At 38.9% G+C, this 16,197-nt stretch overlaps 1 protein-coding gene across 1 annotated transcript in view; it reads left to right on the plus strand.

Moving 5' to 3' along the window:
• Positions 1-15,690, plus strand: part of LOC146454128 (uncharacterized) — a 28,622-nt gene extending 12,932 nt beyond the window's left edge. The window contains exons 11-16 of the mRNA XM_085095806.1: positions 2,045-2,712; positions 5,705-5,735; positions 9,139-9,252; positions 12,839-12,955; positions 14,017-14,262; positions 15,365-15,690. Of these exons, the coding sequence (XP_084951932.1) occupies positions 2,045-2,712; positions 5,705-5,735; positions 9,139-9,252; positions 12,839-12,955; positions 14,017-14,262; positions 15,365-15,690 (1,502 nt within the window). The remainder of the gene's footprint in view (positions 1-2,044; positions 2,713-5,704; positions 5,736-9,138; positions 9,253-12,838; positions 12,956-14,016; positions 14,263-15,364) is intronic.
• Positions 15,691-16,197: the final 507 nt, after the last annotated feature.

Below are 16,197 nucleotides of genomic sequence, written 5' to 3' on the forward strand. Positions count from 1 at the left end.
TGACAGTTCTCGAGTAATCGGTGACTACACTGACATCTCTGCAGTTCTAAGGCCGTAAAAATAATCGAATAGCTTTTCAAACTCACGCTTTTTGAAGAGAAATCCGTGCCAAGTTTTGTTGTGTTTGCTATATTACTTGAAGTCCCTGATGTTGAAATGAACAATTTGAAAAGGACAGGTCATAGGGCGGTTTTCAACAATAAAAAGTGTATATTTTTAGTGCATGTGCAGCAAACTGCCCATCAACAATAACCACAACAATGTAATACAGAGGGCAAAATTACTGAATGCTGATTTGTTGTAACGGAGGGCATTTTTTTCTTAATTTTCCTTTCACGGAGAGAAAGATTACTTTATACTCCTGACAGGCTAAGCGGCGAAAATACTCGCTCCTCATTAGCTGAGCACGCCAGTTCTACGTTTTGTTGGTTTCTTTGTTTTGTTTCCAAAAACAACGAGTTCTTTGAGGTTCTTTGTAGTGCGACTCTTTAAGCCAACTTGTTTCTACAAAAAATACATTGAAATTAAGTGCTGCAGCTAGGAAGGAAATTCCTAAAGGTTATGTTTCGTGTCTCTTACGAGAAACAGCAATAGATTATTTGTGCCAAACCTTACATCGGATTGATATTTGTTTGGCTGAGAAACTGAAATCAGTCGTGACGACCAAGAGCTTTCACCTCGCAACCTTTTCTTGCAACGAATAGTAACCTAGCATAACAGTGTCCTTTTGATGGGAGGAAGGAGTAGGTCAAATTCAGAGAAAGAAGTTACTCCGTAAGTTCCTTCTTTGGATCCACCGTTTGCTATTTTTATCGATCTATTTTCGCGGATTTTCAAACGGTAGGAAGCTTCACAGCGGAGGAGAACAATTAATTGCCTAACCTTAAGTTTAATCGCTGTTAGTTTGCTGCTGATTTAAACTTGTATTCTCTCTTGATTACATGTGTAGCGTGCTTGTTTCGACTCAAGGTTTTAAGAACAAGTGATGTTACATGCGTAGCGTGCTAGTCTCGACTTAGGGCTTAAAGAACGAGTTATGTTACATGCGTAGCGTGCTTCTATCGACTCCCGATTTTAAGAACTAGTTGTATTACATATAAAGCGTTCAAGTCTCGGCTTAGGGCTTAAAGAAGGAGTTATGTTACAGGTGCAGTGTGCTTGTTTTGGCTCATGACACCACTAGACTTCCGGAGACTCCGTCGGAATCGATGTGTTTCCAATGGATCCGATGGACTCCATCGGACGACTTTCCAACCCTCCTCAAAGTATTGTTTACACTCCCGGCTTCATCTTATGACTAGACTTCCGGTGACTTAAGTAAACTAGACTGTACTTCCGGTTTTATTGCACAACTAGACTTCATCGCCTTAATAGCTTGGAATACAAACCACACATTAAGCACAACAATCGAAATTTATTAAACCAAAACCACAAAAACGTAAGCATTAAATCTGAATGAATTAACCAATTAAACTTAAAGCAGTGCACCATTAAAGTATAAGGGGGTTGGTTCTAAAGAAACTGTGTTGCTGCGTTGGTGAGCAGTGGATACTAAATGTTTGGTTTTATCAACACAGTTGATAAAGTATTTTCGCCACAGCACTGAGATTCGATTGCTAACGTTTCGGACGTTATCCCTTCGTCAGAGCGAATTAATGCTAATTTTTGCTTCTTCAGCTGTAGTTACATTTTCTATTTCCTTTCGCAATCTCGACACTGTGTTTGGTGAGATTGTAAAATGTACGATTTAAATGGTTTGAGCCAAAACTTAATATCTTAAGTCGGCAAGTTATTATTGTCAAAGTCAGTGTAGTCCCGACAAGGACTGTTGTTGATGACATTGGCATTTCGATAACCTGAGTGAAATTTATCATCCAGTAAAGTGAAATATTTTTGCCAACGATGATGTCTTTCGCACAGGTTGTCGATGTCTTTCGCACAGGTTGTCGATAAGTACCTTGTCACCTGAAATAGTTCTTTTTAGGCCTAAGATTAGCTCGAAAATCGTTCTTAACCCACTTACAGTAATTCTTTTACTGAAAAGTTCCAGATCCAGTTGCATTTTTTCCTCTCAATGCCTCGTATGGAACCAAAGAGGTCAACAATACAGTAGCCCGAGGCATCCCAAGTTGGGTTAGTCTGGCTCCAGGTCCTGACGATAATGCTAACGGCTCCTACGAGTTTAAAGGAACATTTAATAGCTCTATCAAGTTTTCCAACCTCCCTTTTGATGTGCGTTACTCAATGACGGTGTTGTGCTGGTTGTACTACGATAGCCAAGACGGACCTGTCTTCACCTACTGGACAAGACAAAAACGTCAATTCGTGATAAAGATAGTCCATGGGAACGTCGTTGCCCGTTTTAGGACGGAAGATCACTCGGGAACGTATCCGCTAAGGAGCTTCCCTTACACACCTGGCTGGATCTTTGTTGGCGCATCCTACAACCGCTCGAGTGGCGAGGCCAAGGTGTGGGTTAATGGAGACGTAGTTGGGGAGGAAAACATTGGAAACGATTTTGAACTCGATTACCAGAACAACGTCACAATGGGAGCAAGTATGTCTAATGGCAATTACTTCAAAGGAAGGATTACCCAGATGCAGGTGTATAACCTAGCTTTGACTCAGGGACAAATTCAGTCCATACAAGATCAAGTTTCACGTCCTGGTAAGAATGCAAGTCACTCTTGCTGCTGCTGCTGCTGCTGCTGCTACTGTTGTTGTTGTTGGTCGGGCTATTTTTATTGCTGTTGTTTGTTTTTGTTTGTTTGTTTTTGTTTTTTTTTTTTCATGGAATCTAAAACTTGGCAGATATGCTCGTTGCAATGAACATTACTTCTTATGTATTTTGAATTCAAGTTTTCACCTCGTAAATGAATTTGTGAGTTTTTGGAAAGGACTTCGGTGCCTAAACGACTCACTCGCTCAATTGCTAAATAAATGACTGACTCAGGTCTGCTAGCTGGTATGTAAACTTCATTCTTATTTCACCTCCAGTCACGTGTTTTAGCAAAAGTGTGACTTGCTCTTTAGGACATGCGTGTCAGCAACTTGTTTGAAAACAAATACTTTTACAGCATTTGATAATTCAACGAAACTTGACTTGCAATGTGGACAAGGTAATGGTACATTTTGCCTAACTGCTGTGTCACCAACAGCAGCAAAGCAAGGAGCGAGTTGAAGAATACTCCAAATACGCGCAAATTAACTCCCTTTTTGTACAAACGGTGAGAAAGAATTTATAAAAAGTGGACAACAAGCATTCAGGGTATTTTACAATAGATTTATAATTTAACGTGTGTGTATCGAGTTATCATGCACGTGCAAAGTTTTTAGAACACGAGAGAAGCATAAGAATACGCCTCGAGCAACTCTAGATTCTTCAGTGCTAAACTTCTCGGGTGCACGTGCATCATAACTTAAACTCAATACACGCACAGGTAAATGCGTGAACCAATTGTTTTATAACATTGCCAGTTGCACGCAGATATAGAGTGTTTTCACATGACGTCACGGCGGCCATGTTGGTGTCCCAAAACAAAGAAATGGCAGCCATGTTGGTGTCCCAAACCAAACCTCTGGGAATTGAACTCTATTTTTATGCAAATACTTTCTTTTGTTTCAGTAAACCAAAATGGCCGGTAGTCACGTGAATGAAAACACTCTATACGTCAAACAATTTGCTTGAAATCTAGAAATATAACAGCAACGATACCACTGCGATCGATGTTAAAAGCCGAACTATCAGTAACCTCTTTTTAGCTGCAGTGGGAGCGATTGTTTGTTGAGGTTTGTAAGAATTTTGAGAAAAGCTACCTTTTCATCTCATAGTTTTTACGATCGGCGAAACTACCACTACAACCAAACCTGATGATTAATTTGGTTGTTTCAAAGCCTAATGAATGCCGAATGCACTTTGGTATTGAATTTTTATTTCGCACATGTGTTAAGATATATCGAGAACGAGCATATAAACTCAGGGTAAACAACGAGGTACGGCGTCTCATTATTTGTGAACGTGCGAGCAAAACTATTAAACTTGAAAAGCGCAGAAACTTCGAGTAGCAGTGCTTCAGTCTTGAATTGCTTTAACTACAAGTACTTTGAAGCAATTGTCCCAAAATTTAGAGTCTAACGAAACTTGGGCATTTTACGTCCTTGTCACTGTAAGCAACTAATGCTTATTGGGTGCTCCAGTTCCAAAACTAAGAACGACTGCATACTCTACGAAGTTGCTTTACTTCTCCACCATTTTTTGTTTTGTAGTAAAGTGACGTCGCATATGCTAATCACGTGACGTTTTAACCATGCGCGGCAGCAAAAGTTTTGGCGTGAAAATAGAGCTGTTTCGAACTGGAAAACAGCGTTTGGAATGCTTCATACAAGTTTTAAGTTTACAATAGTTTTTTGAACATATGACACTGCAAAAAAGAAAAAAAAGAGAATTAAAGTAAAATGTTTGTGTCATATGCAATTTAAGAACCTGGCTGTTTAAGAACCTGTTCAGCCTGATTTTTCAATATATGTGATATATTATTAAATTCTAAGCCTCAGATAATGCATTTCTAGCGTTCTGATTGGTTCACAAAATCCCGGTTATCAGCTCATATACCGTAGTTTGACCTTATATGGAAAACGATTGCCCCAGGTGTCGCTAAGCTAAATTTTTTTCTCGGCGGGAAGAAGAGCTTAATGCCTGCCTTTTTGTTTCTACCCATTTACGAGGACTCCAGTTACAAAAGTTCATATATGACATACGTACTCACGGCGGCCACAATGTTCGTTTCCGTCGCTCGGCACAACTCAGCAAAACATTTGCACTGACAAATGCGCACAGCTCTTACGCTTCTCGATAAGCTTGAAGTTTAAAAACTTGAACTGAATGCTTGTCTCAGTGAGGTTGTACCTCGTACACTTGGACTTGCCTTAAGTGTTTTAAAACATCTGCGAGGAATTCAGTTCAGCATAAAAAAGCCGTCGTTGATCCCTTCCTTCGCTTGGAACTACACAGCCAAACATTTGCCCAAATGTGCACACCTATTACGCTTCTCAATGAGCTGGAACTTCAAAAGCATTTGAATGCTTGTCTCAGAAAGGTTATAACTCATACACTTGAACGTTTCTTGAATTTGAGATGTCCGGCTGTGTCCGATCTACTTCGCTTTCGGTTTTTCATTCAACTCCGTTCGCAAAGAGCTGCGCGTCATGTGATCATTACGTTGTCGCTTTGGTCGGGAGTTCCTCAACATCCGGTCGTTTCAATTTGAAAGAATTTTGACTTAAAATAAAATTCAGTAAACTTCAACAGCAATATCCAAACGTGGAGAATTTAATAAAACAATTATTCCATTCGCACTTATTGGATTTGAGATTGGTTATAGCGAACGAGGAGCAAAGCCCCGAGTTGGCTATAACCAATCTATTTACCATCTCATATCCAAAGCGCACTCATGGAATAATTGTTAAAGAACCATTTCAACCCTGTTGCGAAAAGTCAGGGCTTCCTATATACGGTTTGTTGCTGTATTTCTAAAAGTTCGGAGCTTGTATAACGGCTTATCTGAATCGTTTGCTAAAATAATGCAGTTGAGTTTCTGTATTCAAACAATTTATAGTAACCTCATCAAAATCTTTTTGTGGGTTGTTAAGGAAGAACGGTGCCTCTTAATATGGATGTAACTGTGCTTTGTTTATGACTATACAGGAGCAGGTGGAATCGGTAGAGAATACTGGAGGTAAAAAGTATTTTTCAGGGAAAATTAAGCATGAAAGCTTTAAAACTGGCAAAACAGTAAATGACATTTCTTTATTCAAATAGAAGCTTAATTACATCTGAAAATTAGTGTTGACACCTAATTTTCGAGATGTGCACAACACTTGCGCGTTAGCAAAAGGAGGCACCATTGTCAACTGACGTTCTGTGAACGTGCTGAGATGAATTCATCTTCAATCATGACATGGTACTGCGGAGGTAAGTTTTCAATATCTGCAACGCACTGAATGCATTATCGTTGTCAGAAAATCTCACTCCAAAGCTGGTCTTTTTAGCGTTCAAGTTTAGCTTTCTAACACAGAATCGGCTTAATCGGGGCAAGAAAGGGTTTTAAATTGATTTTTCATCTTCATTCTAGATTGCTGCAAAGCGAATTACGCCGATCGAACATCTGAAATTTTTTTCATGACGCTCGAGACCGGAAATCCCACCTAAAATCGTACTTCTCGACTAATCGATCACTAGCCTAACAACACTACAGTTATAAGAGCGAAAAATATTCGAATAACTTTTCAAACTCACGCTTTTTGAAGAGAAAATCCTTGCCAATTCTTGCTCGTGTTTCGCCATTTTACTCTAAGTCCCGGATGTTAGTTATTGTTTAATTTAGACATCATAAATTTGCACCCCCAAGAAAGTAATTGTGTAACTGACACAGATGAATGACCACCCGAAGCCACAGGTCACCCAGACTTACAGTAAACGAAAAAATGGGTGATTCAATGTTCTCTTAGGCCATGTCCACACGTATCCGGAAATTTTTTTTTCCGCAAATAGTTTTTGGGGATGCGAAAATTTTCGCGTCCACACGCAGCGTATTTGAATCGTTTTCAGCCGTCCACACGTATCCGATTGTATCCGGAAATTTTCTGATTTGCTCTAGTGCCCAGTACTAAAATTTTGTCTCCATTCTTCTTCGATCATTCTGCCATTGATAAAGTTGTCCCACGATGCGCTTGTCCTTCCTGGGGCCCGTTTCTCGAAAGTCCCGGTAACTTACCAGACCCGATAAGTGATTTTGGTGAAAAATGTTTCTTAACAGAACTCAATTTTTGTTAGCTTTGAATACTAAATTTTAAATCTTATAATTCTATAAAAACATTGGTCAAGTACCATGTATGAAATCACTGCGTGTAGTTGGCGAAAAAGTATTTAAAAATATACTTATCGGGCCCGGTAAGTTACCGAGTCTTTCGAGAATCGTGCCCCTGGTCGTGTCCAAAATCGCCTTCGGTGATGGTTCGCTCTTTTTTTGACTTTATGATGTCCACTGTTCATTGATAACAATCTCAAAACATCCTGTCAATCTCTAATGTATTGGTTCTGTAAATTTATCACAGCTGCATTTATCTGAACGCATGATATCTAACTAGAAACCAGAGCAACTAACAAAGAAGCTGCAACCTTGCCGTACGCCATGTTTGTTTATAATGCTCGCCGTGAAGACTGGATCCAAGAGAATGACGAAAGCGTATTCGAAAATTTCCGGATACGACCGTCCACACGTATATGTATTCGTATCGGATAAAAAAATTTCCACTCTGGAGAGCGTTTTCAAAAATTTCCGGATACGGCCGGAAAATACGCTGGATACGTGTGGACGCAAGCCGTATTCGTAAAAAAAAATTTGCGTTTTCACAAATTTCCGGATACGTGTGGACGACGCCTTAGGATTCCTCTCACCCGGGAAACAAAAGAAAGGTAACATTTTTCGAAGGGGGTGCGTTGTTTCATTGCTGTTTATCAGTCATTTATACCGGAAATGCGATATTTGTGGTCATCTGCCTGTAAAAGAAAAAAAGTGAAAAGAACTAGCTAAAGGATGTAGTGATCTTCACCAGTAAGTGTACTGATATTGTTTTGTAAGATCTTATCCCCCCGCTAACGCTCCAAACAACACCCGGCGCGCAAACGAATTCGCGAATAAATAAATTAACAGGATTTTAGCACGGGAACAAGAACGTACCTAAAGGTATCGCTATCTTAATTGTTGTTGTCGTTGTTGTTACCTTGAGTATGTACCTGTTCAGTAATCAAACATTTGATCATTTCACCCTGTTGCACCGCCTAAAATGTCCATGACATTGCATTGCGTAACGAACGAAAAGCTGCCTGCAATGGAAGATAGACTGTAAGCCCCGACATTTTTTACCCTTCCTAACTAGCAGCAATCAGATTTAATACTTTCGTGTACTATAAACCAGCCAATACTTCACAAATGACTAAGCCGTCAAAGAAGATGCAGTCGTGAAGAAACGCGCCGAAAGTTGATCAAAGATTCGTATTCGACCACTGAATACGTTAACAGTTTGTGCAGTGTACATCGGACATTACAAACAGAGCTCAAGCTTATACGACGAACGACCAGAGAATCGGGCCTAAATGGCCTTTCGACCTGTCTTTTACAGCATTATATTAGGTTAGAACATTTCGAAATTTTTTTCTTTGTGCTTATTTTAACCTAATATGGGTTAAGACATGTGCACGGACTTAAATTTGTTTGCCCCCCAACTTCAAAGTTTACCGCGGGAGGTCAAATATTTGCATTTTTTACGGACTTTGAAAAGCTCTCGCGTCGCTCTTAATCGTTTGCCCAAACAAATTTTTGCAGAAATATATAGACCATCCTTTTAACATTCAACCACCAGAAGTTTAATCCATTTGAAGGGTTTCGCACATCGTGAAAATTAATTTTATTCAGAAAGTACTTTTACTGCAGTGAATTGTATTCCTTCGAAATTAAATTATTTCGTATACTCAGAACATCACAATATTTTCCAAAATCATTTAGAGATTGTAAAAAAAGGATGTGAGTGTTTTTAACGCGGTAGAATGATTGTTTTTGCACGCAAGACTCTCAAACCCGTGTAAGCGCCTCAAATGACGATTTTAATGGATTTTCGTTATTTGCATTTTTCTTTGAAGTAAAAAGATATTTCACTGAAAAAAAAACTATGCAGTCATTTTAGTAATATCCTAACCAGTACTTCTACGTTGAAATAGATTACTCGGAGTTAATGGGAGAACTCCAGATCATAGGCACATTAATTCCCTTCACGAACAACCTCGCAGTCGGTAACAAAACTGTTATACGGCATTACATGACGTAATAAAATCTTGCATTACAAAATACGTACCAGACAACACAACCTATCCACAGAAGTTATATTTCTATATGATAGTGGCAATACACACATTACTGATGAAAATATACTATCACAAAGAATTACGCTTTGCTTACTTAAATTTGTGAGGGTCATTGTATTGCAGCACTCGATTTCTTCCTTTTTGTTGTTTTGTTTGCTCATGCGAAATTTGTTCTCTTTGAGGTTTGAAAATTTCACATTTTTAACATTACCTTGCAGAAATTCGATCATGTGATTCGAGTGCGTGCTTGAATGGGGGAAGCTGCACTGATGAACCAGGAGGAAGCTACAGATGCCAATGCAAGAGCGGATACGGTGGTCCAACATGTGAAGGTTTGTACGGGAAAATTTCCTTATGCTTGGAAACTAGCTAGAGTTTCCCCAATATCCAAAGAAGGTCTGAAGACTGATCCTAGTAATTAAAGACCGATTTCAGTTCTGCCTGTTGTTAGCAAACTAATTGAAAGAGTTGTTTTTAACCAACTACATAATTGTACCAATGAAAATTATTTGGGGACTGGGGACTGCCATGGCGGAGTGAGGACGCTTCTAAAATCGCTGCCGCAAAATTTGTTCTTGAGAGCTCTTATATGGCCGAAGTTTTAAGCAGACTTAAACGTAAAGAAAGGGGAAGAAGCAGTTCCACCGACAGCGAAACGTCATCTCCACAAGAGAAAGAATTTGTGATACAGACGAAGTTGCAGCAGCGGACATGTCGAAGAACGTCGCTTCGAAGCTACAACTGATACTAGAAAAGCTTGAAATAATGGATAAGAAAATGGAAGACGTCATAGAGAAAGTAGAAAGTTTGGAGAAGGCTATGATAGGCGTTCAGTCAGAAGTCACTGCCCTAAAGGAAAGAGTGGTATCGATCGAAGGCGAAATAAAAGAAATGGACAATTTCCGCAGCCTTTTGTACCTTATTATTGATATTGGTGTTAATTGTAGATGTGTGTGTGTTCTGTACTTGTATCATTTTCATTTGTGAATCTGTAACTAAATAAAATGAAATAAAAACTATTAAAATACAAAAAAAAATTGAAAATTATTTGTTAACTGAAACTCAATCTGGCTTCAGACCCATGGTTTCTTCTGAGACAGTTTATTGGAGGTCACAAATGAACTGTATTGGAATTTGGAAAAAACATGTTATAGGTGGCATAATATTTCTAGATTTGAAAAAAGCCTTTGACACCATGATTTTACCATGATATCCTGTTAGGAAAGCTTAGGCTCTACGAGGTCGGCTTCCAATCTATTGACTGGTTTCAGTCCTATCTGTTTGGCCAAAGACAGGTGACTTTTATGGATGGAGTACAATCTGATTTCTGTAATCTGACATGTGGCATTCCACAGGACTCTATACTATTCTGGGACCTTTGCTATTTTAATTCCATTTATATCAATGATCTCCCATCATGTAATTGTTTTGAAAACCGAGAATGTATGCAGATGATACTACTCTTACCTCGTCTACGGAGGACCTATGTGTCCATGAATTGTGATATGAAATCAGTTCAATCACAGTTGATAGCAAGTAAGTTGACTTTTAAAAGTCAAGAAAACAAGGTACATGCTCATAGGGAGTCAACTTAAACTATCCCAAATTCAAGAAAAGTTTACTGTTAGGGTCAGTAATATACCACTTGCGCGGCTTGTCGAATATAAATCACTTGCAGTTCACATTGATGATTCTCTTACATGGCATCCACATATTGACGCTATCTCAAAGACAATTTAGGCCGCTCTTGCAGTCTTGAGGCGTGTTAGTCCAATCGTACCACTAAAAACCAGACAAAATATGTACAATGCACTTGTAACGCCCTATTTTAATTACTGAAGTCCTGTATGGGGCAATATTGGGAAGGGTTTAACTGACAAACTCCAAAAGCCACAGGATAGGGTTGCTAGAATTGTAACCTTTTCTAGTTATGAGAACCATTCAAGTGATCTGTGGGATGAACATGGTTGGGAAATGTAAAATTGCAAAGATTAAAACAGCTGGCTGTTGTTATGTATAAAGTCCACAATAATATATTTCCCCACCGTACTTGTGTCGAATTTTTACTAATGTTTCAAGTATACATTCCTATAACCTTAATAAATCCTTGTCAAATTGCTATATCCCCAGACCAAGAACTGAGTCTGCAAAAGGGAGTCTACGCTATAGGGGATCTTTTCTATGGAACAAGCTTAAGATTCCCTTAGAGATTAGGCAGCGGCCCAATTCAAACCATTCTAAAATTTAATTCAATGGGAAAGATTTTTTGTGACAATTTTACTCAGTGAAAATTAACTTTGAAAGTTTTATTGTATTGGTCTTTTAGGTTAGGCAGTTAGGTAACTTGACGAATTTTAGGCTAAATTTACACGACTCCTAGGGAGACCATGTAACATGATCCGATTTCGTGTATAAACAATATTGATTGATTGATTGATTGATTGATTGATTGATTGATTGATTGATTGATTGATTGATTGATTGATTGATTGATTGATTGATTGATTGATTGATTGTGAAGAATCTTCATCTGGAAAAACTAGCGTAGTTATTATTAGCTGTTCCCATTGCGTAATGGTTGGATTCGAAAAGACTCTGAAGATCGATCTCTCGCTATAAAAAGAAAAGATAGCTCTCGAAGAGCTTTAATGATACTTTTTGAGCGTTTTTATTACAATAGAATTGGTAACAAATGTTTAATCTTGCTTCGTGGAAAAAAATTTAAAGCGATAGTTATCTCATTACTTGGTTTTATGCTAACATTCGTTGATGACCATGTTGATGACCATGTTGGTAGAGCACCGGACTACCGTGCGGGAGGTCGTGGATTCAAACTCCGGCCAGACCAACACTCAGGGTCTTTAAATAACTGAGGAGAAAGTGCTGCCTTTGCTCTGACATCTGCAAATGGTTAGAGTCCCCGTCACACAACTTTGTTTGTAAATAACCCTGTGGGACCGAAAGAACCCACTCACTGTTCGCAAAGAGTAGGGGACGTAGTTCCTGGTGTTGTGGTCTGGTCTTTGTGTGTATACTCTCATGGTTGGGTGGGTAAATGCTCGGAGATATTAGCTGCAATCAGAGGGTAAATAAAGATATGATGATGATGATGATGATGATGATGATGATGATGATGATGATGATGATGATGATGATGATGATGATGATGATCGATATAAATATGGCCGTGTTAGTCGAATGTCACAACTTTCACCTCTCGCTTATGGAACAGATGATGGATAGAACTTTCCATTGAGTACGAGCCCCTTTTGGAAGTTATTGCTCTCAACATGGACCCAATCGCATTTGCGATAAGTGCTAAAAGTAGGCAAACTTTGTCCTCCCAGATTTATTACAGTTATTAAAACCTATGATGGCAATACATCATACTATAAACATGAAGGGTCTTCGTTTATAACTAGCGAATTAGGAGATTTTGAATTATCTGTATTCTCGGGAACGTACAAACTAACAGCTGCATTTCTTGCAAAATTAACAGTCTCGCCAGTGGGTTTCGAGCACAGGATCAGGGTGAGAAAAATTCGAGACATAAAATTGAAAAATATTACATTTCTCCATTCGTACAGATTACTTGGGCTAAAAGGCCGTACTACCAGATCATGGACATAGTTTTTACTTCTAGAAACAACCTCACGGTGGGTGAGAAACCTATTAAACGACATGACGTAATACAGTCTTACATCACGAAATAACAGCTACTGTACGTATCCACAGTACTGATGAGTCCTCATGAAAATATACTATCACAAAGAATTACACTTTGTTAACTAACTCCTGTAAAGATCATGAGATTGCAGCACTTGTACATGTCTTATTTTCTTGTTGATTTGTTTGTTCAAGCAAAAATTTGTTCTCTTTGAAGGTTGGACGTTTAGTACTTTAAACATTACCTTGCAGAAAGTATATCATGTGATGCAAGTCCATGCTTGAATGGAGGAACCTGCTCTACCAAGGAAGGGGGAGGCTACAGCTGTCAGTGCAAGAGCGGATTCAGTGGCAAAACATGTGCGAAAGGTAATGGGAATTTGATGACTGTTGTTTAACACTTTTGTAAACAGTTTTAAGCTGTAAAAAGAAGCATTGTTGTTATTACTTGTTAAGACATAAAGGGCTGATAATAATTAAAAAAACTTAAAGGTCCTATGGGTTTCTCGTTTTTATGCCTTAACTTTCCATACAAAGCGCTTGCAGGGTCATTGGCCTCTCGATCTCACCTACATAAAGGTTTGGAAAAAAAGACTTATTTCTGGATGAGGCAAAGTTCCTGCTACTGGAAGTTGCGTTCGGTGCCCTTAATCAGCTTGGCTGGTTAAAATTAAAACAACGCAGGCACTTCCATCGCTGCTTGTATGTTTATAAATGCGTGAATGAATTACATCTCATAAACTGGAATTATCAAGTACCAGCGATGTACATAGATATAGCACACGTTGCAAAGATCATCTTAGACTTCAATCAGTAAAACGGAACTGGGGCAAACAAAGACTGGAATGCCTTGGACAGTGACTTGAAGAACTCTGACACCATATGTCAGTTTAGAAAAAAAAAATTAAATCTTTTTATCGATAGTTTGCGTTTGTATTTTTTTAATATTTGTCATTTGTGTACTGGCCTTTAATAATTTAATGTTATTTTGGATCAGGACCTCTCTGTAGATCACCCACGGGTGAGAGAGCTTTCCTGTTTAAACATTATTATTATTATTATTATTATTATTATTATTATTATTATTATTATTATTATTATTATTATTATTATTATTATTATTATTATTATTATTACTATTTTTAAACTATTGAAAGTGAAAAATGAAGTAGGAAATAGAGCAGAAGAGGAGAGAAGAAGAATATCGCGTCGAATTTTTATAAGCTTTGTATTTTTAGGCTGGATAATGCAATGTAAACTGAGAATGTCTTGAGTTGTTATCCATTTCACGATATAAATAGTGCGCAAAAATTGATTTCCAATTATGTTATTGAATTTTATTGCATGCAACCATACTTGTACAGTACGCATAGTATAAGGAAATATTTTGTGCTTGTCCCTTTAAATCGTGTACTTTTACTTTTGTTTAGATGTTCTCAATGCATCTTCCATTCTTGGAGACCTCGACAGCAAGTACCTGGACCAACTGAACTGTTATTTGGCGCCAGTCCTTAAGAGTTCATCTCGCAGTAGATTTGTGCAGTGTTGGCATGCTCAGACAGATGGCTGGGCAGCATCTACATTTCACAGCAGATGTGATGGAAAGGGTCCCACTGTTACTATAATAAAAGTCGGTAATTACACATTTGGTGGATACACTGACGTGTCTTGGTCCAGTAAGTATCATTTGACAGCAGCAAGAGTTATACTCAGTAATTTAATGACTTAGAAATAGTTTCACAGAATAAGGCTAATTCAGATCAGCTGAATCGCAATAGTTCCATGTCAAATTAAACGTTCAAATAACTCAACCAGTGCGTTGCGTCCCACCCAACCCCCCCCCCCCCCCTTCCCCTGCCCCCTACTGGAGAGAACGTTTTTTTGTTTTTTTTTAGTTGTTTTAAGTTGTTCAATTATGTGATTGGTTTTACTGTACCGCCTGTTTTTGCATAGCTATCAGCTAGTTTGTCCATAGAGGCCGTGTATACTCTACGGATTATTTGACTGTGTGCACGCGTGCTGTTCCTTGCCGAAGCAGTTAGTTGCTGTGTTTTGCTTGAGTTTTGAAAGTCCGTGTTTTCCTAGTTGTTTTTGTTCCTTTTCCTTTGCATATCATCTTTTACAATTCCACTAGACCCTAGCCTGCGAATACAGCCGCCTCTCATCGCTCCCGGCCCCGATGGGCGTTTCGCGAAACGCCCATCGGGGCCGGGAGCGATGAGAGGCGGCTGTATTCGCAGGCTAACTAGACCCCGAATATCTACCCTCTGAGCAACAATGGTGTCATGGCAAATTTACTATCTTTGGTTCCGAATGGGACAAAAGAAGCCGCTCTATAGACACCTTGAACATTCCAAGTGCAGTATCTAAAATGTTTTTGATCTACTTACCTCACGGCCGAAGTTTCCTGGTTTTCCAGTCACACAGAGAACACTTAAAATCGATGTCAGGCGGCGAGGATCGGACGAAGAAGGAGACTGGGCAAACAACAGAAATTTGTCACTCCCGACCCAGTCTCCTCGTAATAAGTGGACCGTGCACAAATGTGTATTGAGAATTTTTTTTCTCACAACTTTCTTTGAACTAAGAATTTAAAAGAAAATTAAACAAATGAAATCGTTGACTTTAAACCAACATGCCTGTGGCTATTTCGTATTTGGTCGATATGAAAGGATGAGAGTTTGTAAGTACGTAATCATGCGAATTTATAACTAAGAAATATCAACAGGTACACATGTTATTATAATACTAAGCGAAATGGTTTTGGTTTTTTCCTAGGCGATTGCAGTTTTGCTTCATCCAGTAAATCATTTATCTATTCACTGCATAACATCAATGGCTACGCTCCTGTTAAGCTGCAGATCTATCATCGGTCAACCAGGAGAGCTATATACAGATGCCGTCGTTACGGACCAACGTTTGGTCGTGGACACGACATCTACATATCAAACGACGCAGGGAGCAAACAAGATTCTTACACCCGGTGTGGCAGGTCTTACCGCTTTCTCCAAGGGTATTATTATGGTCGTCACTGTACATTTTATGCAGGAAGCTTCAAGTTCACTCCCACTGATGTTGAAGTATTTTACGAAACAACCACTTAGGACAAACAAACAACAAACTTTGCCTCCCGTTAACCGACCGACCCTTGAAATATTTAAAAGTTCAAAATGTTGTTGACGCTCAATGTTTGTATTTTTTAGTTCTCTCAATCTCACCATAGTACATGTATCTCCTCTTTTTTCTTCTGAGATCAGGATCTTTCATTATTTATTTATTTTCTTTTCTAGTCAACCGACGGCACAGTCACGCTCTTACCGTCGTGCGTGACGTGCGGTCCTCGCTCGCCTCGCACTTGCCTCCACTCGCCTAAAAAATGTAAAGAAAATGACACATGCTCAGACTAATTGGTGCAAAACACGGAGTGACGAAAGAAATATCTAGTAGAGCGAACAGGGCATACACACTGAGTTAGACCGCTCTTCACGCCAGAACATTCTGGGTTGATAGCTCTTCATTCTTGTTTTGCATTATTCTCCCAGTAGTCCACAAATACAAAAGGTAGAACCGTACTTTGCACAGATAAATTGTAGTTATAATTCCACTGCTAC

The sequence above is a fragment of the Pavona decussata genome, unplaced genomic scaffold (genome assembly GCF_977016875.1).
Source record: "Pavona decussata unplaced genomic scaffold, jaPavDecu1.1 SCAFFOLD_313, whole genome shotgun sequence".
Classification (NCBI taxonomy): Eukaryota; Metazoa; Cnidaria; class Anthozoa; order Scleractinia; family Agariciidae; genus Pavona; species Pavona decussata.